Source organism: Brachypodium distachyon, chromosome 2, assembly GCF_000005505.3.
Source record: "Brachypodium distachyon strain Bd21 chromosome 2, Brachypodium_distachyon_v3.0, whole genome shotgun sequence".
In the NCBI taxonomy this organism is placed as follows: Eukaryota; Viridiplantae; Streptophyta; class Magnoliopsida; order Poales; family Poaceae; genus Brachypodium; species Brachypodium distachyon.
Window position 1 is genome coordinate 26,457,888 of NC_016132.3, and position 26,671 is coordinate 26,484,558.

Genomic DNA, 26,671 nt, shown 5'->3' on the forward strand with positions numbered 1-26,671 from the left:
CAAGGTCATTGTTTACAAGACTGCCAGATATCAGCATGCATATCTTGGCAAAAATGAGATCACTGAACTGATGTGGGTTTTAGGTTCCAAATTTTCTACTAGAGGAAAATAGCATCAAATGGAAGAAATGAATTATCTGAATCAACAACAGTAGTATGAAGCCTATAATTTCCATACGAAGGACTGTGAAACATCTCTACTTATATTTCTTTACAAGACTACAATAGTATCAGACAAAGTCGCACTTCAGATTAGTAAAGAATTCAGTATACAAATAGTATAACTTCACAAATTTGCAGACAGACAAGCCTCACACGCCATCATCAACCAACTCTCTCTGCTCCCAATCCCCATCCTCTCCTTCACCACTATTCAGTCCAGTTCAAGACTATCGTGCTATCGGCAGCAGGGGAGGATGGCGCACTCTTGGGAACCTCCAGCGCTGCTGCTCCTGCTATGAATCCCGGAAGATTCGAGAGTATATCACCACCAAATGAGTTCACCTCCAGCGCTGCTGCTCCTGCTACAGATCCACCGTCATGGCCGCTGGCCAGTTCCGCCGCCGACAGCCACTGGCTCCAGCCCGCGAGGCGGCGTGGTGCTGCGGCTCCTCCTGGCTTGTGCGTGGGCGCGGCAAGATCCGTTTCCGCTGAGGAGGACGGCGACGAGCAGCGAGGAAATCGGGAGCAGGATTTGGGCGACGAGGGGAACCGGCCGGCGTTATTTATTTATTTTTGTTGTGGAGCGACGAGGGAATCGAGACGAGAGAATGGATCGGGGAGGAGACTGAAGAGTCGTCGGCGCGTGGATCGCAAACCTCTCCCACCCAAATTTGGTGCAGTTCGGGGATGTCGTTGGGATGAGTTTGAGATCAAAATGCCCATATATCTCAAATAAGACATTTGGAATAGATTTGGAGGATGTCATTGAAAATGCTCTAAGACCACGTGACGCCACGGACAGGGAATCAGATTCTCCGCTCTTTAGATAAGAAAAATATTTGTAAGGATATTTGGGGACTACATGGCAATCATAGTTCAATATGCAGATTGGAAAGAAACATTCCAATGACCGACTGCTGAACTATCTCTTCCACTTGTGTAAATACCACAAGGATAGACAGTTTATTGATTTAATCATGTAGCGAAAAATCTGGAATTTACTCCTTCCAGGATCCCCAACAAGAAAAATACTTATCATACGTGCTGACCCAAATTTGTCTGTTCGTAGCTAGCCAGCCATGCCAACGGCGTTGCACCTGAACTCCCGAGTTGATGGAGTGGTGGCGGAGGCACCAAAGACGACGAGGCGTCAGTGATGGACCTGCGAGCTAGGGCCTAGCGGATTCCAGGCGAGTCCAAGTGGCGGCCGGTGAGTTCCTCGGCAGCGGCGGCTTGGTAGCTCGAGCCTACTGCATCGATCACCGGCGGCCAAGCCGTGCCGCCGGTAGATGGTGGCGGTGCGCGGTGTGTTGACGGTCCAAGAGCTGGGTGCGGCGGGGTGGTCTCGATTGGAGGGGTCAGGACAAAGAGATCAAGAGAGGGGGCGCTAGTGGAGATCGTGAGGTGCCTCGCGGTTGGCTGGTGGGTGCGTGGACTGCCGCAGGCGATGGGACGGTAGAGGCGAGGACCAAAAATAAAAAGAACGCTTCGACGGACGACAGACGAAATGAAGATGGACGGCTTCAGGACCGGGGTATGTAGTGGTATAATAGACGTAATTTCGATGAATTGACGCACTGGCAACTCCAACTGCCCTCACCACCAACTGTAATTTAATATATAGTAATATTTTAAACAGTGGAGTTTTTTCTACATTTATTATGCATTTGCTGTTGATTTCCTATACCCTCCATGCGCCAACTCTTCTGAAGCCGACGATGAGGTAACTTTGTTTCCTTGCAATCAGTCAAGAGCGTTGCCTCATGCTGACCATCATTGAGACTGATGTAGGTCCTCTTTTCAGGACCTTGAGGACGGACGTCGGGACAACGCCAAACATGGTCACCCGCTGAGAGAGTCTCGTTTTGTTCTTACTTATGCTCGATTGTTGTTTGATTTTAGTGAATAAGGGGGGTTGATAAAATATCTTATGCTAAGGGAGTTGTAGATGTTGCGGTTTAGCAATTGGAGTCGCCTCTGATCATTGCTGAGCTATTCGCTAGGATTGTAAAGACATTATTTCGATATAATAAAACACCCTTTCCTCGCAAAATAAAAAAGAAATTAGGGAAAAATAAAATTACCAGTTTTTTTTGTCTCTTTAGCAATGTTATTTTCTCTCCAGGTTTCTACGTATATCTTGTGAAGCTTCCGAAAGGAAGTTTGGAACAATTATTGTGCTTTGTTATCTTGTATCACAACTGCATGGTTTTCCTATTCATGTGTTTCTTTCTTTCTGCCCAAAGGGCCGGACTCTTCGGAAGGCAGGATTCTAAAAGTATGGAAAAACGAAAAACATAGGATTTTGATGTCATGACTTCTTGAATCCTACTGAAAGAAATTATGGGAATTTACAAAACTGATTCATTGGATGATAAATTTGCATAGATTTGAAGAGAGAGTAAGCTCATTCATGACACAAATAAATTTGTTAATGAGGTTCAGAAAATTCCTCCAGAACTCTTACTCGTTTGGCAGCTCTCATTTCATTTGGTAGAAATGAAATCAAATTTTTGTAATGATTTCATTTGGTGAATATGATTTAATTCAAAAATTATGTTTGTGTATCACATGGATTTGTAAAGCTCAAGATAAATCTGGAGGAATGACGCGCAAGATAAATCTGGAGGAATGATGCGTTTTAGAGCGGAATTATTGCTAGGTATAAAAGCGACTATATGGATTTTAGATTAAATTCGTATACCAAACTATATATATACCAGTCAAACACGTTGGTTACTTCAATCCAACATGAATTTCAGGAGTCTAGGCACAAAGTTTTCGGTGCTTGGCCCGTGTGTCAGTGTCCTGGTTGCTACTTCGAATATAAACCTTGTAGACTACTCAATCTGTTTTTTAAGAGCTCATATATGCTTGTGCACTTGTTGATAGATCTCCTTTCTAATGCCTGGCAATTCATATTGCTTAAAAGTAAATATAAAAAATTATATTAGCTGTATAATTGAACGGAGAGGGTATATAATTAGCAAAAAACCAGGTGCTAATGTCTACCGCATGCTAACCATGGAGGATACAATCTTACGACAATGCATCTCACAGAGAACGGAGAAGATCTTCGCAGCATTTTTGTTTTGCCGCGTGCGCAAGAAATGATGCTGGATAAGGGCTGGGTTGTGCCCTTTTGTGTTTGCTCTTTTAGCACCTTTCACAGCTGATGGCGTAGAGAGGGTGGTGGCAGTAGAGAGGGCAATGTTCCACCTTATAAACCGGTCGTACATTCATCCAATTAGCGGAATGATACTAAACTAACAAAACTAGCTGGGTTAAGTCAGGGCACCTAGAGGTGGGGGCTGACTCCCGTGTCGACCCGGGAGGCGACTCAACCGCCGCCAACTAGCCCCGCCTTGCTGTCTCCTCCTCGCAGCTGCCGGCGGCATGGCGGTGGTGGGACTGCCCAGCTCCCGCAGCTTTTTCCACTCTTTCCCAGCTTCTTCTGCCCTCTTCATGTGGTTCCATAGGAGCGGTGGTCGGCGGTGGTAAGGCGGCACTCTCCGGCGATGATGGCGCAGCATGGTTTCTAGCGGACGGCGAGGCACAGCAGGCCGGGCACGGGGCCACTTGGGCCGCCCAAATCTGCCGTGAGTTCGGCAGGATCAGGGCCGTGGCGGCGACGGTCGGATTCATCTGACGGATTTGGTAGGCGCAGCCTCGTAGGCGCTCTAGGGCGGCGAGGCTGCTCCCCGAATGTGCGGCCTGCGGTAAGGGGGCGGCCGCATCTGAGGCCGCTAAATCCTTGAATGATTGATACGGATTTGCTAGGGATCAGTCGACTGAGAATCATTTTTCTCAGTCGATGGCACGAACCGTCGGATTAGTCCTCAAGATTCGTGCGAATACAGGTTCGTCTAATAACGAAAACAACTAAACATATCTAGGTAAAGCTGGGTGGCTCGGTGTTGAGCATGCTCTACTGTTATGCTGAAGTTGCAGGTTCGACTCCTACCCACTCCATTAGATAATATAAATAGTTTTAAACTAATTTCTTGTGTTCTATTTTTTGGCTGAGTCCAAAAACCATAGTTGCATGTGTGTTGCAACTTTAATTTTTCGAGTTTGATGAGCGTTGGCGCGTTGCAAGCGTAATTATTTCAGTTGGACAATGGTTTCAACTATAATTTTCTAGTTTCATATGTCGCTTACTCAATTGGGCCATGGTCGGAACTGTAATTTTGCTGCATAGAAGTTGCAACTGCAATTTTTTAAGTCACACCACGTAATTTTTCCCATTGCATTTGGTTTCAACTGTAATTTTTCCCGTTGCATTTGGTTTCTACTGTAATTTCCCCATGCATGAGATTGCAACTGCAACTTTATAGTTTTTTCAGCTGCAAAATAAGTGCAAATATAATTTTTTCAACTACAATTTTTTAATTTGATACGATCCAAAAAAAAATGTGTGCACATATATTTGGTCAACTGCAATTTCTGAATTGCAATAAAATTTCATGTGTAATTTCTAAAATTTCACATAAAGTTTTACGTGCAATTTTTTCGGCTGTAATTTTTTAGTTTGATACGATCCAAAAAAAATCGTGTGCAAATATATTTTTTCAACAGCAATTTCTGAATTGCAAATAAAATTTCACGTGTAATTTCTAAACTTTCACATAAATTTAAGTATTACTAACGTGAAACTGAAGTTAGTTTTTGTCTAATTTTTGTCTTTGATAGGGCCAAGACCCAAATACTCTAATAAAGCCTGTAAACAGCCCAGCCCACACACAAGAAGCCCATACTCAGCCTGAGCCCACGCACTCTGAAGGCCGACGGGATTGATCAGGAGGCGATCGATCAATCGATGGACTCATCGACTGAGAAAGAGCGTTTTTCAGTCGACTGAGCCTAGCCGCTCCCTAATTGATAAGGGGGTGAGTGTACGCTCTTGTTTTCCAAAGAAAAAACAATAGGTTAAAAAATACTCTTTCCGTTGACAAATAAGTGTAATTCTAAATTTTGTCTAAGTCAAAGATATTAGAGTTTGATCAACTATGCTAAATTACTATTATTAGATTTGTTTTGAAATGTAGTTTTATACTATACCGATTTGTGTTGCTACAATTTCAACAAAATAGGTCAAATCAAAAAAAAATCTGACTTAGGACAAAACCTAGAAATACACTTGTTTGTGAACGGAGGAAGTAGGATCAAGTGGTCTTGGTTGCGGATTCATATATGACACCAAAAATTTCAGTTATCCGACCGACAAAATTCAGTTAAACTTCAGTTATTTGGTTGTACCAAACAAGTACTACTGATTATCATCACGATTAAGATTACCATCATGAGTACAAAATGAGCCGAGCAATCGCCTAAAACCCTACCTCAACCCAAACAGAGAACGCAAACAATAATAACATAAACTAAGGTAGCGGTAGAGAGGAAGAACATATCGTACTGCGTGGTTCGCGCGACATCGTCGCCACCGACACTGACGTGTTCGAGGTGGGAGGCGAATCAATCACCGTGAAGGTTAAAGGGGTAGCAACAAAAATTAATGGAAACAGAAGAAACCAGAGTGCTTTTGTAAATTTGTGTCTGCCTCGTAGTGGGACATCTTGGGGACCTAAAAAGACAATTCTCCCGAAACAGACGTGGTTAAATGCAAAAAAACCTTGTCAGAGTTCGAGCGTGGCAGCCACATGCATGGCAGATTTGGACTAAGTCATGTCCGATAAGAATCCAGCTAACAAGTTATTGTTCCATTTTGACTCCATTTTGCAACTTGTTGCACTAAACTGCTCGTTCTACAAGTTATTGTATGACTAATGTTATTACCTCATTGATAAGCTCGAAAGAGTGGAAGTAATGTGCCTGCCATTCTGTTGCCAGGTGGTCACGACCCACGATCCGAAGATGGGGAAATGGGACGGGCCAGGCGATTCAAGTTAGAAAGAGAATTCTCAGCTCGAACCCATGAAAACGGGAAGAGAGTGTTTGTTTCTCAGTCAACTTACAAATAGTTATTTCTTAGTCGACAATCATATCCATCCGATTAAGATTTTCTCATCCTTTATACTTGCATGATTTTTGCACAAATCTCGATAAGTGTACCAGACGGTTGTTAGCATTTACTTATAAATAGCTATTTCTCAGTAGCCTTGGAAATAGCAAAATTGAAAGGGAAATGAGCTTTGGTTACCCGGTGTGGCTCGTGGGCATAATAGCTCACTCGATAGGGTCTGCCCGGCGGATCTCACATCCGGCATCTCCGAGCAAATGGTTAGGTAACAGTAGGGCGTCCGTGTAAAAATTACGCTTACAAAATGTTACGAAAATAGAGATTAAACTAGAAATGAGAGACACGAATTTTAACGTGGAAACCCTCTCGGGAAAAACCACGGACGCACGAAAGCGCAACTTCACTTATGTTGGAGTATTACAAGCACGAGACGACAGGCCGTCTTTAGGTGAGACTACATGGAGTATATATAACGGGCAATAAAGATGAGTTCTAGTAGGACAAGGAAAAACGAGTTCAACTCGTATACCAACACAAAGCCCAAACCTATCCTGCTACGTCTAGCAGAGTTGGTAACGGATTCGGATCACTTTTCAACAATCTCCACCTTGAGCCGAATCCCCTCCAGTAGTCGAAGAAAATAAACACCTCCAAACAAATGAGCATAAACACCGCGTGCGTCAAAGTTCATAAGACTAGTGAGTAATACCAACTAAGCCTGAGCAAACCTCAAACTTATTGGCAGGTATTGGCTTTATCATCATATCAGCTGGATTATCATGTGTACTAATCTTGCTGAGTGTAGCATTACCAGTAATTGTCGTACCTCGAAGTTGGTAAAGATTTGCAGCCTTCATATCACCTTTCATCACAACAAGAGAACTTTTTGTAACCTTGACGATCCCATCTCCACCTGAATATTTGTACCCTGTATTATCAAGAGTATTCAAAGAGATAAGATTTTTCTTCAAAATCGGAATGTTGCGAACATCCGATAAAGTTCAGATAGTGACATCAAACATCTTGATTTAAATGGTGCCAATGCGTGCAATCTCGCATGGAGAATCATCGCTCATCAACACAGAACCATTTGGCATAGCTTTGTATGTTGCAAACCACTCCCAGTGTGGAGTCATATGGAAAGTACTTGCCGTATCAAGAACCCAACATGTCTCATTTTGGAATCATCGGTAAAGACAACGAGAACATCATCATCAGAATCTTGTTTGCTAACAACGGTGACTCGGGCATCATCCTCTTGTTTGAATTTGCCATTCCTTTTCTCCTTGTTCTGCAACTTGTAACACTCAGAAATTTCATGCCCATCTTTCTTGCAATATTTGCAAAAATTGTACTTGTCTCTATTTCCATTATTTGAGCTCTTCTCATTTGTCCTGCCACGAACAGATAACACCCTAGGACGAACTTGAACCAACGTGAGACACATATGCTTCATCTTCTCCTTGGAGTGTAAAGCTTCATAAATCTCATTAAGGATGAGAGTATCACAGCTGTATAATATGGTATCTCTAAAATTGATATAAGAACTTGGCAGTGAACATAGGAGCATTAAACCCATATCTTCTTCATCATACTTAACTTCCATTGCCGTTAGGTCGGATATAATCTCCTTAAACTCGGTGATTTGACTTAACACATTACCTCCTTCTTGCAGTCGGTGGAGAAATAACTTTTGCTTCAGATGCATTTTACTGGGGAGATCCTTTGACATGCAAATCTCTTCCAGCTTCAATCATAGAGCGGCGGCTGTCTTTCCAATCAAAACTTCTTGCAAAATATTATTGTGTAGATGAAGTTGAATTTGGGCCATAGCCGTGCGATTCTTTCTCTTCTCCTCGTCAGTCTAGTCAGCAGATTTCTTTTTCACGAATCCATCCTGTGCATTTGCGCCAATAACGCCCGCATTTTGATTTGCCATAGGGAAAACCTTGTGTCGCGATCCAACAGCTGAAGATCATATTTCATAGATGCCATGAGTAGATTAAATTGTGTGCACAAAGTAGTACAAGCCGGAAACAATCCTTGATTGAATTAATTCGCGGAGCAAAAAACCTGAATAGATAACACCTGGTAGACACCGTGTGGACCAAGCAATTTGATCAAGAATGATCTCGTGGCTTCACGTGAGAAGAGCTAGTACTACTGCTGCCTTGGAATTGCGGTCAACGATCGATTTGACTGCTCGTGGTCTGCTAGCGTGGCCTTGAGACTTCGGTCCATTTGATGCTCTGCCTGCCTCTGTATTAAACGCACATCTGCTTATCCCCCGAAACGGCTGACGCGTCTTCAACTAGACGAAGTGAAAATCCCGTCGGTCTCGGCGGGACGGAACTTTCGCGCGGACTCGCCTAAAGTGTCTAGAAAATTTAATCTCAATAATTTGGATCTGATACCACTGGTTACGAAAAAGAAACAAAAGACACGAATTTTAACGTGAAAACCTTTACGGGAAAAATCACGGACGCACGAAAGCGCAACTTCACTTGTGTTGAAATATTACAAGCACGAGACGACATACCGTATTTAGGTGATACTACATGAGGTATATATAACGAACAATAAAGATAAATTTTAGTATGACAAGGAAAAACGAGTTCAACTCGTATACCAACACAAACTCCAAACCTATCCTGCTACATTTAGCAGAGTTGGTAACGGATTCGGATCAATTTTCAACACCAAACAACTGTATTTAGCTGCTTATTTGTCCATGTATATTGTCCTCCCTATATTTCCTCAACTCCCCGAGGTGGAATGGAAGGAAACAACGAAGTCATTAAATCTCTCTGATCAGGTTCCAATTTCCTCCCAAAATAACCTGGACCCTTAAATCATTGAATTCATAGGCATGTGGGCGTCCCAAGCAGGTCTAGAATGCCCGTTGATAATGATAGGCCTAACTCAGGCCTAAGTCCCTCTCCTAGAGTCATCGTCAGAGGAAAATCGGTAACCAAACCTACAGAAGCGGTATGATCAAGCCCTGTCGTAAGCCGGTGCTTGAACCGTGGTAATGGTAGATAGAGGCTGGCAAAGTATTATCCGCCCCGCGTGAGAGGGTTGAACTAATAGAATAGCCTCTCGTCGAGTCGATGATGGCATGGAGGCGAGGACAATAGTAATTTTTCATGGGTTCTTTTTTTTAAAAAAACTTACCGCTAATGTGATAGAATATGATATAATTTCACTGCTCCCCAGTTCGATACATATCTTTGGTTTCCGGTGGCAATGCACGGGTTGCTAAAAAATATAGTAGATAGATAGAAAAAACGCTAATGGTCGAGATCCAACCGTCAGCTTAGAAATAGTATTTCTCGGGAGCTTAGAAATTGAAGGTCTCCTGTATGTATATCACCGTGTCTTCATTTGTAAGCGAGATGGACGCTTGCTCTCGTAACGAGCCCGCGTTATTGTCAGAAGGAACCGAGGGACACATCCAAGCCGTACGTGTGCATTGGATACGACTTGCGAGGATGCCCATTTAAAGTACGTAGTAGTGACAAGATCACGCCGGTGCGATTCTGGCGTCGGCGATGATGGGGCTCCTTACGACGTGATCCTGCGACACCCATCGGAGACTCCCTTCGGCCACCTGCCCGCCGTCGTCGCCTGATCCGACGCTCACGGTGACCGCAAACGTCTTCTTCTCCATGGCCTCCTTGAACTCCAGCTCCGCCGGCTCCACCTTAATTTTCAGTCCCTTGGGCGCGTCGACGTGGGCCGTGTACCTCGATTCCGCCGGCCCAACATTGGTGACGGTCCGCTTCGCCGTGAACGGCTTCTCGGACAACGGCACCAGAATCGCCGGGTAATTCAGCTGCGCCTCCGGGATGGATCCCACCGCCTCGCAAGTCAGGCTGCTGTTCCCGGTGATTGTTCGCACGGCCCCTTCGCCTAGGAGCGCGCAGATGTAAGCGCTGTACTCGCCGACGCCGAGGTCGTAGACCAGGCCGGGGTCCACGACCTTGGACGCGTCCACGTGTCCTGCCCCCAGCGAGTAATAGCTCGCCTTCCGGTGCTCCTCGTCCATGATAGGCTCGCCGTCGTTGTCGACGTTGCTGGACGTGGTCATGATGGCGGACTTGACGGCCGACGGCGACCAGTCCGGGTGCACCTTCTTGACGAGCGCCACGACGCCGGCCACGTGCGGCGTGGCCATGGACGTGCCGGATTCCACGTTGTAGTTGTACGCCTCCTCCGTGCCGTCGATCGGCACCATGGACGGCCACGCGGAGAGGATGTTGAGCCCCGGCGCCATGACGTCCGGCTTCAGCACGCCCGGGCTGGCCATGTTGGGCCCGCGCGACGAGAAGGCCGCCACGATCGGCGCCGGCTTCACGTGCACCATGGTGCTGTTGAAAAGTATGGTCGCGTTGTGTGCAACGCCGTTTGAGGAGCCCACCTTGGCGTAGCCCATGATCTTGGCGCCGTCGGTGGCCGTCACCTGCGACATGGGGAGGTCATAGTACTTCTCCACGACGATGGTGTACCCGAAATCGGCTTCGTTGATGAACACCACGCCCGCGCCGCCGGCCGCCTGGACGGCCTCGATGGAGTTGGCCGGAGGCAGCGGCGTCTCCGTGTCGCACACGACGACCTTGCCCGTGATGTTGACGTCGAAGAAGTCGCAGTAGCTGGTGCCCTGAGGGTAGTAGAGCGGGTACTCCTTGGAGCTGAAGCGCTTGTCCTGCGTCAGCGACTCGCCGTTGAACGCCTCGCCGTCGCCCAGCTTGACGGTGGCCCGGTAGCTCCGGTCCACGGACCCGGCCCCCACGGTCAGCAGCCACGGCGCCTCGTTGGACAGCGAGGAGGGCGTGGGCCCGCTGTTGCCCCCGGCGCACACCACGAGGACGCCCCTGGACATGACCCCGAACGCGCCAATGGCAATCAGGTCCTTGTCGAGCGGCATGGAGGGCCCGCCGAGGGAGAGCGAGATCACGTCCACGCCGTCCTTGACGGCCGCGTCCATCCCGGCCAGTATGTCGGACTCGAAGCACCCTTCGGCGTCACACACTTTATACATGGCCAGGTGCGCGCCCGGCGCGATGCCGGCCGCGGTGCCCTTGCCGAGCCCGAACGCCGACACGCCTTCCACGAATTGCCCCCCCGCGGTGCCCGTCGTGTGCGTCCCGTGGCCGACCGCGTCCGTGGTGTCGTTGCCGCCCATGTAGGTCACGAGGCCCACGAGCTTGTTGTTGCAGCGCGCGGGCGTTTGGCACGTGCCCTTCCACTTGGCCGGCGGCGGCGGCATGTCGGAGTCCCCGAACGAAGGGTGCGAGGCGGCGATGCCGGTGTCGAGGAAGCCGATGACCACGCCTTCCCCGTAGCTGGAGGATTCCCAGACGCCCTGCTTGGCGTTCAGCCCGAGGAACCCCGGCGTGCGCGTCGTCATGAGCGGCAGCTTCCGCTCCGGGAACGCGCGCACGAACCCGGGCTTCCTGGAGACCGCCGCGAGCTCGTCGGCTGTGAGCTTTGCGGCGAAGCCCGACAGAACGTCCGTGTACGAGTGGCAGATGTTGGGCGTGCCGCTGCCGGCGGCTTTGCGGGCGGCCAGGCCTCGTAGGAACGACTCGTGCCACCTCCGGTGCGCGGCTTCGTCCGCGGCGTGTGGGTGCGTGGGTGGCTCTACGAGCACAACGTACGTTCGGGCGGTGCCATGGCGGAGGCTGCTGGTACTACTCCTCTGCTGCTTTCTTGTTCCCCGGTCAGTGACGATGCTCAGCGTGGGAGTCGCGCTCAAGAGGAAGAAGAAGAAGACAAGGGCGCATGCAAGAGGCAACACTGTCAGGTGATCCATGGCATCTACGGGAGAGCATGGACGTGGAGAACATTTGGTGTACAGCGATGCTTATATAGGTTCTCAGATACATATATACGAGTAGTGACTTAGTTTGGTCACTTTGGTATTCCTTGATGACTGGCATTCCTGCATGATCCCAAGAGGCAGCGCGATATTATGTCTCTCTTTGGAAACATCGACATGCAAAATGTGTGCATGATTTTGTTGCTTTCTGGACACCTCATGTAACTGCATCTGTTTGGTTTTGGTTGCATGTTTAGTGTGATGTGCCATTTCGATCTCATCTTGTTTTCGGCATCGATCTCAATGTATGCTTATTGTGATTTATGATCCTGTGCAAAGATGTGTGTACCTGGCCGGACCGGGGGTAGGTTTTGCCTCAGTCAACGTACGTGATAATGTGCATTGTAGGCAGCCCTCCCCATTTTGTGAAGTGAAATCCTTTACCTTGATTAATTTGCTATATACTCGGCATGATTGCAAGGTAATATTTGCAGATTCCCTGGATTTGCCGCAAACTCAACGATGTGAAATGCAACGCATCGAGGTCCATGAACTAGCTAGCTAGACGCACATAATTAAGTCATCACCGCTTCTCTCCTAGCTATCAGGCGGCGCTAATCAGCAATTCCTTATAGCTCTCGCCTCTTGCCCCTGTTTAATTCCAGGCCTGACTCGCTTTGGAGCCTTGTGGTGGCAGCGGTCTCAACGGCGTTTTTGCAAGCCTGACGCCGTCGTGGGCGCCGTCGCGTCTGCGCATTGGAGGGTATGTCACGACCAGGACCGCATCTGGCCTGCTCGGGCCCAGTGACTTTGATGAGGACACTAAAGTCAATGCCAGCAACTCTGGGCTGCATCCCTGACTAGACCTTGGGCCGTGTAAGCAAGAGGGATCAAGGGAGTGGGTCGTACTTCGTAACTGTTGTGCAGCTCCTGCCGGCTGGCCCACACCAAGATCGTAGTCAAAAGGATCGATCACAAACACAATTACGAAGTACAGTAAAGTAGATGAACATCAGGAAGTAGAGAGAACATTAACTCTTTATTAATTTCTGATCTCAACAGTATGTACAAGGTATGCCTCCTCTACTTTATATAGGCCCAATAGGTAGGGGATAAGAGCCCCAACTAACGTTAAGTGGAGGAACGAGTCTACGGGAGATGGAGGGGGGCGCACGTATTGGTAGCCCTCCCCCCATCGACCGGTTCCTCAACACTCCCCCTTGGGCACTTATCCGTATGTCATATGCCTCAAAAACTCCAAAAAAACCCAGTGGGAAAAACACATGGAGAAAGAGCACATAAAATACGTTGCTATGTTGCACAGATTGCCTCGTTAAAAACCTCATGCGAGAAACACAAGAAAACTCGCCGAGGGAAAAATAGTACAACCTACTCAATCTCCAAGATGAGTACTTGATCGCCATGATCAAGATTTATCGATGAGTATGTGAAGTATCTCCCACTGAACCTTGCATATCCCTAAGTCTCAACATACCGATTCCACGCACAAACTTATCAAAGGTGGATGCCGGTAGTGACTTGGTGAACGAATCAACAAGATTTTCACAAGACTTAGTATGCAAGACCTTTATCTCGTTCATCTTTTGAAACCCATGTGCATAGAAAAAAACTTAGAATTTATATGCTTGGTGAGATTACTCTTCACATAACCCGTTTGTACTTGTGCAACACAAGCTGCATTGTCTTCATAGATAATGGTGGGGGTTTGGACGGTGTTCAGCCCACAGGTCTGCTGAATGTGGTGAACCATCCGTCGAAACCACACACACTCACGTGATGCTTCATATAGTGCTATGATTTCCGAGTGGTTCGTCGAAGTCAATACAAGACTTTGCTTGGATGATTTCCATGAAACAACAGTTCCACCGCATAGAAAAACATATGCAGTCTGAGACTTGGATGTATGCGGGTCCGGCAAATACCCAGCATCGGCATAGCCTATAAAGATAGGTCTTGATTCCTTTTATAAAATAGCCCAAGATCTTTGGTCCCTTGCAGGTACCGAAAGATATCCTTAACACCTTTCCAATGCCTTTTGGTAGGTTCAGAGCTGTACCTAGCCAGCAAATTGACGGCGAACGCAATGTCCGGCCATGTACAATTTGCGAGGTACATGAGTGCTCCAATAGCACTCAGGTAAGGAAATTCTGAACCCAGAACTTCCTCCCCCTCTTCTTTCGGCCTGAAATGGTCCTTGTCTTGCTGTAATGACCGCCGAATCATGGGAGTCTTTGAAGGATATGTCTTGTCAAATCCAAATTTTTCCAACACCTTTTGAGTGTAGGTAGGCTGGTGCACTAGAATCCCATCATGGGAATGTTCTAGTTGTAAATCTAGACAGAACTTGGTTTTACCCAAATCCTTCATTTCAAATTCCGACTTCAAGTAGGAACTTGCTTCCTCAATATCCTCAGGTGTACCGTTGACATTCAAATCATCTTGTGAGATCGAGATAGGCAATCAGAGGGGGGGGGGGGTGAATGATTGCGCGGAAGCAAATTAAAACTTTTCCCGAAAGTTCAAACCTTAAATCACCTTTCTGTCCGTGATAGTAAAACAGCCATAACTTTTGATTGGATGAACCAAAAAATACGTATGAGTATGCAAAAGAAAGATATTGAAATTATATAACCAATGCAATAAGAATCAGATCAATTGGACTTACCAATAAAAAGATATGATCAAATCAGTAACAGCTGACAGAAAGTTACGAGAATTAATCTATAATCGATTTCGAGGAATAACAAGAAAGATGAAGTAATCGCGATCTTTCTTGATCTTGTGGTAAACCTGCAGAAAAGTATTATGAATTTGTGATAAACCTGCAGCAAAGTGTTAGAAAGATCTAGCACAAAGAATCCACGAAGATCCGAAAAGAACAGAGATGACACCGCCAACGAATCTCTTTATTGCAACGATGTCGATCGATTACAAAAGATGCAACCATGCATCCAAGAACTCTCCAAGAATTGATCTAGATCCAAAGCTCTGAGTTCCCTCACGTCCTTGCTGAAACCCTAACTAGGACGCCCTCTATTTATAAGGGAAAATTCGCGACCCTAAACCAAATCCGAATCCAACACGAACTCCTCTGTCCCGGTCGGTATTTTGCCCGTGGGGCCCGCATAACACCTCGGATTGAGATACTCCAAAAGAAAAGTTGTTCGCCTCGACGACGCGCACAACTTTAATGTGGACCACTTTTCCATCCGACGCCATCTTGATGACGCTACTGTTTAATCTTTAAACAGCTCTCATCCAGCCACGGCTGGACCTACATATTTTCACGTCGATGCCACTCCATGCCATCCACTCTTCTTGTGATGTCTTCAAAACTCGACCATCACGTATCAAACATCTCCAATACCGTGCATATCCGGTATAAATAACGTACGACAAACCACCGCCCTGCCGGATCATCCTAGCCTTCACTTCTATTGTTCCTTTGCACGAACATCCCGCATGACCTTGATCCTCGACCTCAGCTTCTCCCAAGCTTCGTCCCTCGATCCCGTCATCGACCACGTTCCTCTAGCTTCGGCAACACCTGAAAGCGAATACACAATTAACCAGTACGAGCACAAGTCCACGACTTGACTCAGGGTAAGTTTCACACAACTCACGCCATGTTTTCACATAAGAAACTAATGGATCAGCACACCACTAGCAAAGCACTAAGTCCAAACAAGATACATGTCATCACATAAATATCCATATTATCCAAAGTATCCACATCAATGTTTCATCTAAAACACTTGCCAATGTTACACATCACTTATGATTTCACAATCTCCCCCTTGATGAAAACATTGGCAACATCTCCTTAACAACACTAGACATTGAACATTGATGGCATACACATTCACTTAACTCTCAGATTTTCAAGGTTTTGAAAAGAAAATGAAAAACCTCAAAAAGTTGAAGAAACAGCAATAAAAGTAAAATATGGTATGTATATGTGTTGAAACCTCTCCCCCTTTGACAATGAATTTCATCAAAACCACATAAAAATATTTCCCCCGCTTCAAAAGTTTTTTTCTTTAAACTAAAAGCGATTTTTTTTGTTTTAAACTAAAAGAGATAATAATTCGGTAGTTATTGCCTTCTGCCAATCTTTCCAATCCGACCTCTTCTTACAATCAGCGAGTGAGTTAGGCTTGGGGTCAAGATCAATGATTGTGGTAATTTTCTTGGCAAAGTTTATGTCGACATTAGCAGTCGCTCGGTTTATTGATTCTCCCGTGTTAACATAATCTATGGCCATTTAGTCATGGGGCGCATCATGCGCATCCTCTGTCTCCACAGGATTTCCCATTCCTGGAGGGAGGTCCTTTAGTTTTTCCGCGCCGATGTGTGCGCTCACATCTCCGCTGGGTGCTTCCACTGTTGGAAGGTTAAAGTCCGGAATTCTTTGCGCTGGAGATTCCGTACTTGTGTCAGGTCTCAATTGGCTCCCCTCACTCTCTCGGGGCTTTTTAGTGACTGAGTGTGATAAATCCCCCTTTGTCCTTTTTCGTCGGGCGTCCCCGAGTACTTGGGATTTGAGGAACCGGATTTCTCGTCCTTTTAGGCCTTTGGACTCGAGCGGGTAGACCCACAGGATCTTTGGGTATCTCTACCCTTTCCGATACATTGCGCGCAGGCACATGTGATTTTGTCACACTTCTCAAGTCACTAAAGTGATCAGCCAGTTGATTCGCTAAAGCATGCAAATCTATTATATTTTGGACTTCTCTATGTGTCTCGCTTGTGCGCGGGTCATTTACGTGGATCCCCGTGGCTTGCGACGTCAATTCTTGACTTTTCTCATCAAGAGGTTGATTTCCTCCCCCTAAAGTCGGGAAGAGATCCTCGTCAAAACTGCAGTCAGTAAAGCGGGCCGTATGACAGTCTCCTGTCATGGGGTCCAGATACCTGGTTATGGACACAGTCTCATAACCAACGTATATCCCCAACTTACGGAGCGGTCCCATTGCTGATCGCTGAGGGGGTGGTATCGGTACATATACCTGGCAACCGAACCTACGAAGGTGGGAAATTTTCGGTGCCGACCCTTGCGCTAGTTGGATAGGTGAATGGATGTGGTACGCCGTGGGTCTATAGTTGATGAGATTAGCAGCGTGCAACACTGCATGCCCCCAACACGTGGTTCGTAAATTACAACCTCGAAGGAGTGGTCTGGCAATTAATTTAATCCTCTTAATCAATGCCTCCGCTAGTCCATTTTGCGTATGGACATGCGGTCTAGAGTGCTCAACCTTAATGCCAAGTGCCATACAATAATCATCAAACGTTTTTGAAGAAAATTCTCCAGCGTTGTCCATTCGAATAGACTTTATACGATGATCTGGGAAATTATTCCTCATTTGTATGATTTGCGACATCAACTTGGCAAAGGCATGGTTCCGTGTAGACAATAAGTTAACACAGGACCATTTAGACGAAGCGTCTATGAGCACCATGAAGTATCGAAACGGCCCCAAAAGGGGTTGAATCGGACCACATATATCCCCTTGGATGCGTTCCAAAAACGCAGGGATTTCATCCCTCACTTTCAATGGTGACGGTCGAATGATTAATTTTCCCGTTGCACATGCCGAGCACACGAAATCATTATGATTCGGGAAATTTTCAACATTCACCCCATGCCCATTTGAGTTGTTAATTATATTTATCATCATTCTAATACCCGAGTGGCCTAATCTATCATGCCATAAGCAAAATAGTTCAGAGCTTATAAATATAGTCTTTAAGGTAGTGTACACGGGCGATGCTACAATCTTAGTGTAGTAAAGCCCAGTGTCGAATGAAGTAAATTTTTCAACAACATGCTTACCGTGGGCATCACGCTTTGTGATAAGTAGGCACTCTTTGCCATTATCATCATCGGTCTCCACATGGAGGCCATTTGCGCGGATGTCCTTAAAACTCAAGAGAGTTCGAGTCGATTCTGGGTACAATAATGCTTCCTTAATGAGCAAAGTTGTTCCCATGGGGAGTATGATAGTAGCTCATCCAGAGCCTACTATTTTTGACTCGCCCCCTGCGATAGTCATGATACTCCCCGGAGTCTTTCTAATGGACTCGAAATAACGAGTTTCTCTCAAGATGGTGTTTGTGGTACAACTATCCACAAGGCATGTTTCCTCCATTCGAGCGCCACGTGTTCTAAAATATAGCATCTAATTAATTTATGAAGCGAGGAAGTAGCAACATAATTAAGTAAATGCATTACATATTTCAGAACATAACAAACCATCGATATTAAATAAAGGAATTAATGGATGAACTCACAAATCATCCAAGCGTTGAAAGAACAATGTTTTGCTTGCTCAGAGCATATACAACCACCTCAGGTGATTTTATATCATAGAATCATCAAAATCAATTGACAAATGAATCATTAGGAGGGCCAAGTGCACTTGACGATGGTGTCCTCATCCTCCGCATATGTCACAGTTCGGCATGGTCTCATCCCATTATCAGCTATCACGGTAGCGATAGTCGGGAGAGACGTGTGTGAAACCACACATAGCACAAACTCAACGGGGGTTGGCCAAGCTTAATAGAATCAGTTAGTGCTTCCATTTTTCGCCTCCCCCTCTGAGTTACAGCGAGGTTAAACCTCACGCTATTACATAGCCTGAAAATACTTATGACATGCGAGGATGAACAACACATGTGGAACCAGGACCATCTGGAAAAGCATAACATTTTCCCAACATGTATGTACTTGTCCAAAAGTACAAAGGGATGGTGCAATACCTAAATGTTCTCCTCGCAAGGTGATGGCGGTAGTCAACAAGACACCAAGCCGATCAACCTCCTCAAAAGCTATCAAGCTCCGAGAACAAATCCACATCCAAAAATCAAGTCCAACCATTTTAGGTCGGCTCCTCGAACTGCAGGTTCGTGATTCATATCATTAATGCGAATTTTTACGAGATTACAACATATAATCTCGAGGTAACCTCATGTAACCCATCGCATAAATGAGATAAAATGATATAGTTGTTCATAACAACGTTCCAATATTTAAAACATGCGAGTTCATGTCTTACTTAATGATTAAAAGCAATAAAGCATATTTACAATTAATCAACAATGGTAAAACATGGTAATACAAGCATGTGCATAGAGATGGCAAGTTAAACATTTCCTAAACGTGAAAATTAGCCCCAAAAACACATTCCCGAAGCCATTTTGAGCATAAATGTGCAGTTTCAGCAAAAACTGACACTTCCAGGGACTTACGCACAAAAATGCAGCACATCAAACATTTGTGCGTAAAATTCAGGAGCTAAAGCGCAAAGCCTTGAGCTCAGGCCGAATCCGGCCTGCCCACGCGCCTATTGGGCCGGCGGCCCCATTCCCTGCCTCGCCTGGCCCCGCCCAGCCGCGCCAACCCTCATTAGGGTTTCCCCCTTAGGTGGCAGCGGCCTCCACACCGGCAGCGGCGTCGCTCATGGCAAGGGCGGCGGCGGCGGCCCGAGCCGGCGACCTAGGCGGCATCCGCGGCGGCTCGCTCCCGTGGCGCGGTGCCAGCGCTCGCGCGCAACGGCAGCCTGCCCGGTGCGGCGGCAAGGGCCTGCGCGCACGCGGCGGCGGCACGCGCTCGTGCCTGGCGAGGCGGCGGCCAGCGCACACGGCAGCGGCGCGCGCGGCGGCATGTGCTCGTGCCCGGGCGGCGGGAGCATGCCCGACGCGGCGGCAAGAGGGCTAGCGGCGGCGGCCAGGGCGCCCGTGCGGCGCACTCTGCTGCGGCGATGGTCGTCCACACCCAAGGCCGCGGCTGCGTGTGTGCCAACGGCGGGGGCGACGTCCGCGCCGCTCGCGCCATCGGCAGGGGCAGCGCACGCGCCCGAGGCTGCGCACACCTAAGATGGCAACGTTCGTGCCAGGACGGTGTGCGCATGTCCGACATCGACGGCTCTCGCGGTCGACAGCCGCGTTCAGTGACGCGTGAGGTCAGTCCGTGGCGGCGCTCTCCAGCGGCTCGCACATGGCAGCGGATCGCATGTTGCACCTCCCAAAAGGCAGCTCACGCATGGCGGCGCCTGGCTGCGTGCTCGTGGCGCTCAACAGTGGCTTGGGACAGCTCGCGGCTTGAAGCCTGCGGTGGCCGGCAGTGAAGCACGGTGGTGCGACACCGTCTCCCCATGGTGATGGTCAACAAGTCCCTCGTGCGGCGAGGATGATCGGCATTGGCCGGCGATCTAGTCAGCAACATCTCGCGAGGAAAATCCATACCGTGGGTAGGAAAATCCGAAAAATAATCTAATCGCAGAAACGGAATCGTAACACAAAGAGGAATCCATTTTTGCAATAAAATTTCGGATCCAATACCTCCGTGATTTATGTCGAGAGCCTGCTTGGGGTAGGCTCGATGAAGGCTCGGGGTAGAGGCTCGTGCTGATAGCGTGTTGTGCAACTCCTGCCGGCTGGCCGGTCCCGAGGTTGCACACCAAGATCGTAGTCAAATGGGTCGATCACACACACAATTACGAAGTACAGTAAAGTAAATGAACACCAGGAAGTAGAGAGGGACATGAGCTCTTTATTAATTTCTGATCTCAATAGTACGTACAAGGTATGCCTCCTCTCCTTTATATAGGCCCAATAGGTAGGGGATAAGAGCCCACAACTAAGGTTAAGTGGAGGATCGAGTCTACGGGAGATGGAGGGGGGCGCATGTATCGGTGGCCCTCCCCCCCATCGACCGGTTCCTCAACAGTAGCAACCCAATACTAGAGTAATAGAGTTAGAGTTCCAGAAATTGATGCCGAGAATCCTAAGCTCTCGCGACAACACTCTGAGATGTACTTTGAGATGTTTGGAGTCAGCCCGCAATGCCCCATCTGTTCTTTGGCCACGGAAGATATTAAACATCTATTGTTCTGCTGCCCAAGAGCTCGCGAGGTATGGCGATGTCTGAAGCTTGATGAGGATATATATTGCACATGCTAGAAGAGTTGATCGGTCAGGCGAAATTGTTCTCGAATTTATCCTGGAGATGCATTCGGATGAGAAGAAAATTGCCCTATTTGCGACTGCGGCTTCTTACTTATGGTGGGAATGTAGACAGGCGGTCCGAGGGGAGCTTGTCCAATCCCCTGATGTGGTGACGGAGAACTTTGTTTGGGCAAGGAGCAAAAAGGCTGGCATCAGAAGACATGGGTGGGAGAAACTGCCGAGAGATTCTGTCAAATTAAATGCTGATGCGGCCTTTGATCCCGACTCTCTCGACGGAGTGATCGGTGCTATTATTTGTGATGATAAGGGGCTGTTCGTTGTAGCTGCTAATCAGAGATTTGAAGGATGCCCTAATGTCTCGGTGGCCGAGGGAATGGCATTGTGATTGGGCTTGGAGCTTTCACAGTTGGCCGGCTGCAATCGTCTTGTGGCAAATTCGAACAGCATGGAAGTTATTCAGGAGATGAACCAAGGAGGGCGATCGTCGAGCCTCGGTGCAGCGATCTTCGATGACTGCTTCTTCCTCTCCAATGATTACGTGAAAATCTCCTTTGTTCATTGCCCACGGGAGGCAAACGTCGTAGCTCATGAATTGGCATGTCTTGCCAAATTCTCTCCCCCTGCTGTGTGGCTTGAAAATCCTCCTAGTAGTATTGTACCTCTTATGCTCAGTGATGTAACCATGATTTCCAATGAATAAAGAGGTGCTTTACGTGTCAAAAAAAAAGAGTCCAGCCTAGCCCCCCCCCCCCCCCACCCCACCCACCCCTACATACACATCATGTTGGCTGCTCGCCGCGTCATGTGCGGTCCAGGCTGACTCCTTTTGTCTCTACATGCCATGGCCGTGTACCAGAATTCTACTTGTGATCCTGCCGCATTAGGGCAATTGGGTCGAAAGATGATTGGAATTGTTGGGTCGAAACCAGGCCTGGACAAAAAGATCAAAGTTCGACAATCGCATCGAACGCTCGCTAATGCGGTTCGTTAAGGGCTCGGTTCGTTAACTAAAGAACCAAACCAAACTTCTTTTTCAGATCGTTAAGCTTAACAATCTTAATGAGCGAGCGCTCGTTAAGCTCGTTCGCGAGCTCATTTTGCACATCACTTGTGAGTGGCTAGTGCAACTTATTTTGTTCCTGGAACTATGATGTTATTTCTCTTCTGTTGTGTTATTTCCAACCTTATAGGCATGTTCAGCTTCTGATATATTTGGTTTGTTGTCAAAATTTATCCTAAACAAATAGGTCATGCCAAAAAACAATTGTTGTATCCACCAAACAAACATCCCCAAAATCAATAAAATTTTAGTTTGAAGCCCGTCCCTCCTCTCCCCACATCTTCATAGGGCGACTTAGATGGCAGCCCCCAAGCCCTAATCTACCACTCCCTTTAAAACCTCCACTTCCCTACCTCGCTGCCGCTCCTGAGGACACCAGCAGTGGCATATGTCACGCAAACGGCATCGGTGGGCCAACTCACCTTGGGTGTGTGGCAGTATCTTGACCCTTGAAAGTCGGGATGGGGTATCATCAGCGTGGTGACTTGTGGTGGCGGATCTATACAGGTTTATGGGTAGTTGCCTCCTTGGGTCTGTCCTCTTGGGCATGTGTGGTCGGTGCCAATTCTTGTTAGGTCTAGAGATCTCATCTCCACATGCCATGGCAGTGGGTTCCCGTGGCGTGTTCCCCTTGGTTATAATATGCCGAGGGTTGCCATGGGCATGGTTGGTCATGTGGCGATGTCCACGTCAGGATTGTGATCAAAAGCGATTGCCTCTTGGTACGTACACCATGGATGGGATTGGAGATTCCAGATCTTGATTACGTGGCGTCTGCGTGCTCATACTGGCGATCGGGGTTTTTCAATAGTGATATCCTTTCCTAGTCATTTGATCGGGCCATAGTATGGCTATGCCCACTTGGAGATTACATGGCTTGGTTGGCGAAATTTCAAACTTTGTCTATCCCAAACACATCCACCTTTTCTGCAGATCTCGTTCATGAGGCCTATGGAGTGATCATTGTCAAGTTGTTCCTGAAAGGTGCATACATGAGTGTGAGCATTTAGTTCATATTTGACGCTGTCAAGGCTGGAAGCACCACTATGGGGTTAATCTTGGCCACATATGTGTTTGCGCAGCTATACTATCTTGATACCATGTTCTATCGTTGATTGGCCTCTGACGGTAAAATGATAAAATTTACTAATCTCTCCATTCCAAAACACAACTCATATAGATTTGTGCACTTGAACCAAGACAGCTCTTGTTTCTAGTGCGTGACCACTCATATTGGATTAATAATAAATGGATGTGAGTAGTTATTGGTCGGGTGCGGGTACCAAGAGAAAAATGAGGTGTGCTTTGGAACAAATGAGAAAAATCTATATGAGTTGTGTTTTGGAATGTAAGGAGTAGAAGACAAGACGGGGATATCGAAGATGCCTACGGCGATGAGTACTCCAATGGTGGTTCCCCCTCAAATCTTCTCCCGCCAGCGATCTGTATTCTGTTTTTCTTGTTCTATTTGTGGCGGCTATCTTGTCGCCATATGTAGGCACGTACCACATATAGAGTAGATTGGCTTCTACACACACGGCAACTTTGTACCGAGCCTGTTCTAGGTGCATGATGGCACATGTTCATGTCCAAACAACATTCCTTTTGGCCAAGGAAAATTTAATTAAAAAAATTCTCTTATTTGGAAGAGATAATATCCATTGGATATATAAAATCTGAACAACGTTCCTTTCAAAAGAGAGATACGACAGCAGCCATCAATAACAATAGTATCTGTAGCTGATGATCGATGCGCAAACCAAACAAGACCTAAAAGCCAAACCTAAGGGGCTGGCTCCTCTAAAGTTCGAAATAAGACGGCATACTTCGGTTTACTACCCACACGGCGCCTCTGTTGCGTAGACATCTCGTTGGAAGGACCCGCACCCTCGATATGAACATGCGAATCATCTGCATTATGAGCAAACACGCCAGATGCTTGTCCGTTCTCCTCTTGATTTCCACGCGTATTGAAGCTAGTAAATATTTCATAAACAGTTGGCAGCTCATTGATCATAGTGAACAAACTCATCCTGTGATAGGAAAAATAGAAATTGTTTTAGATCAAACCATTTAAACCTAAAGCTTTTTACGCTAAAATAAATATTTTTCTGCAAAAATGGAAAGGTAATTAAGGAACATTTCTTCAAAATATAGGACATAAATAATAGAATCAGACAATGTATTCAAGAGGAGTAATTTTCAGGTGGCCAAAACCATGATTATTCATGTTCACTCTGCTCTTAATTCGGGTGATGAAGAAACGCTTGATCATTTGTTCAGTCAGTGCCCTTTCAGTACGCATTGTTGACAGCACCTTCACCTCACCTGACCTGCCGGTACCACTTGTGATGAAGCTTTTACCGGCCGGCTCTGAAAGCCTCCTTCGGGTCAGTGGTCACAACCTTTTCTTCGAGGTGTTTATTTTGGCGTCCTGGAATATCTACAAGCAGCACAATTCATTCATCTTTGAGGGTGTCATCCCTTCTTTTGTTAATTGGGGCCAAAAGCTTAAGGCTGATCTTTCTGTTCTGGGCTTTAGAGTGCCTGTCTCCCTATCCTTCACTGTTCAGTCTTTAATCAACGCTATTTAAATTTGTCAGCTCGTAGGGTAGGGGCTTCTGCCCATTTGTAAATACAACCATTGCAGCCAAAGACATTTTACAAATACAAACACAGCTTTATATATGCACATTGAAGTACCTATAGTCACACATTTCTCGTTCATTGTCACTTTAACTACCAACAATTGGGTTATCTTCCCTTCATTTATTCTATTTGACTTAAAGGATTACAACGATGATTTAAAGGATTACAATTGTATAAGCCATCTAGAAACATACTTCGTCACGTGAGCTCTAAATACCTTAAAGAAGTGATTATTAAAAATCAAGAAGCTATGAAATTGTTTGATGTCATAATTTATAATACTTATATGAATGGTTGGATGGGTTCACTACTTATATATAATGAAAGTATTAGGGTATTATTTCCTAATATTATGTGCGTAGGAGCTGGAACACGACGTCTTCAAGTTTTCTACCATCAAGTCATGCATAAAATCACGATCGAGGAAATTCGAAATAGTTGTGTCCAAATTTGAAATAGTTGGGATATTTCAACGATTTGACACAATCAAATTATGTTGCAATGGTTTGTCAAGGAATCAAAATCTAGGTGTGGCATGTATATATTGCTGCAAACGTTATGGGGTTAATGTTAACTAGTTTCATCTCAAATAGTCACATCCCTTTGTAATGATAATAATAATTAATAGTCTTAGCTAGAGTTATTTACATACCACTGAAGGGAAACAAAAATAAACAGGTACAATACAGAAAAACATCATTAAATCAACATGGCTTTGTATTCTGGAACACAATAAAATAACTGCATGCCTTACATTCTGAAACACAACTACATAATTTATATGCATTATCTTCTGAACGGCACACATCATATCGGTCAGTAAGTGCACAAATTAGTCGACCATGCATGGATCCAAGAAGAACTCAAGGACCAAATAAAATTATTCAACCATGGTACCAACTAGGATATAAAATCATAATGGTATGTTTTGCAATATGCATGCACAAAAGTCACACCCCTAGAGAAATCAACCATTAGCTAGTTAATTGCATGTTAATTAATAGGTGTTCTCTAACAACTCACCCATATGCTAGCAGGAAGAAGGGTTTTTGTTGTAATATATTCTGGGAGGCGTGAGGGTTCCATCTATGCTTGGGAATCTTTTTTGCTTTTTTTGGCAGGGTAATCAAATTAATTTCGACCGTCTTCAAGTGAGCATTCGGTTCTCATAGGTTCTCTTTTTGGATAATGATTCATTAATTATTTGCATTGCATCTCTAGATGAAAGAACGGACAAGTGTCACATCAGTCTTTTCTTTGTCATGCCATGCGGTATTTTTGCGCATTGAAGCAACATGAAGAATTGAGACTCAGAAAGGAGAATTAGCTTGTCTTCTCTTATTAATGGTTTGATGCCCCTAAAATAAATGATACAAGACTCAACAACATTAATGTAAGAGAAATAACCTTCTCCACTATTCTAGACAGTACCACATATATTTGTATGGCCCCCAATTGTCATGGAGTAAAACAAAAGAATGTGTTCTTATCAACTGTACATGCCCTAATCATAGATGTGCGTCGTGCCCCCTATATATTGTTCGTTTCTTACTGTTTTGTTCATGTAAACCGAAAACTATTGTCAGAAAGCATGTAACTATTCATTTCAAAAGACTGAACCATGAGCCCAAAAAGGCAAAAACTAACAAATTACATGCAAAATATCAAACTTCTACTAAAAAATAGAAGCTTTTTAATCATGGCCATCGATCTAGCTTTATATTAAGAAATTAACTAAAATATGTTTACTCGAGAAAGATTGAGCATAAAGTAGTGTTCACAAGTCAAAACTTTTTGTACATCCCAAGGAGCAAGTTAGATCTTTTTCAAGCAATTTATAAATTTTTTTCAGATGTTCAATGTTAATTTTGACTGCAATATTTTAAATGTTTTGCAGCTGTAAACTTTGTAGTTTTATGTTATCAAGTTGATAGTTGATTCATTAGAGAGTCAACCTTTGAGTAGAAAGTTACATTGTCAAGTAAAAAAAAAGGAAGTGATTTCTC

The 26,671-nt window shown here is 45.9% G+C and overlaps 1 protein-coding gene across 1 annotated transcript; it reads right to left on the minus strand.

The window, feature by feature from the left end:
* Positions 1–9,323: 9,323 nt before the first annotated feature.
* Positions 9,324–12,040, minus strand: LOC100824281 (subtilisin-like protease SBT1.7). The gene has a single exon (XM_003566273.4). The coding sequence runs from the start codon at positions 11,954–11,956 to the stop codon at positions 9,665–9,667; it is 2,292 nt and encodes a 763-aa protein (XP_003566321.3). The 5' UTR covers positions 11,957–12,040; the 3' UTR covers positions 9,324–9,664.
* Between the last annotated feature and the right edge of the window lie 14,631 nt (positions 12,041–26,671).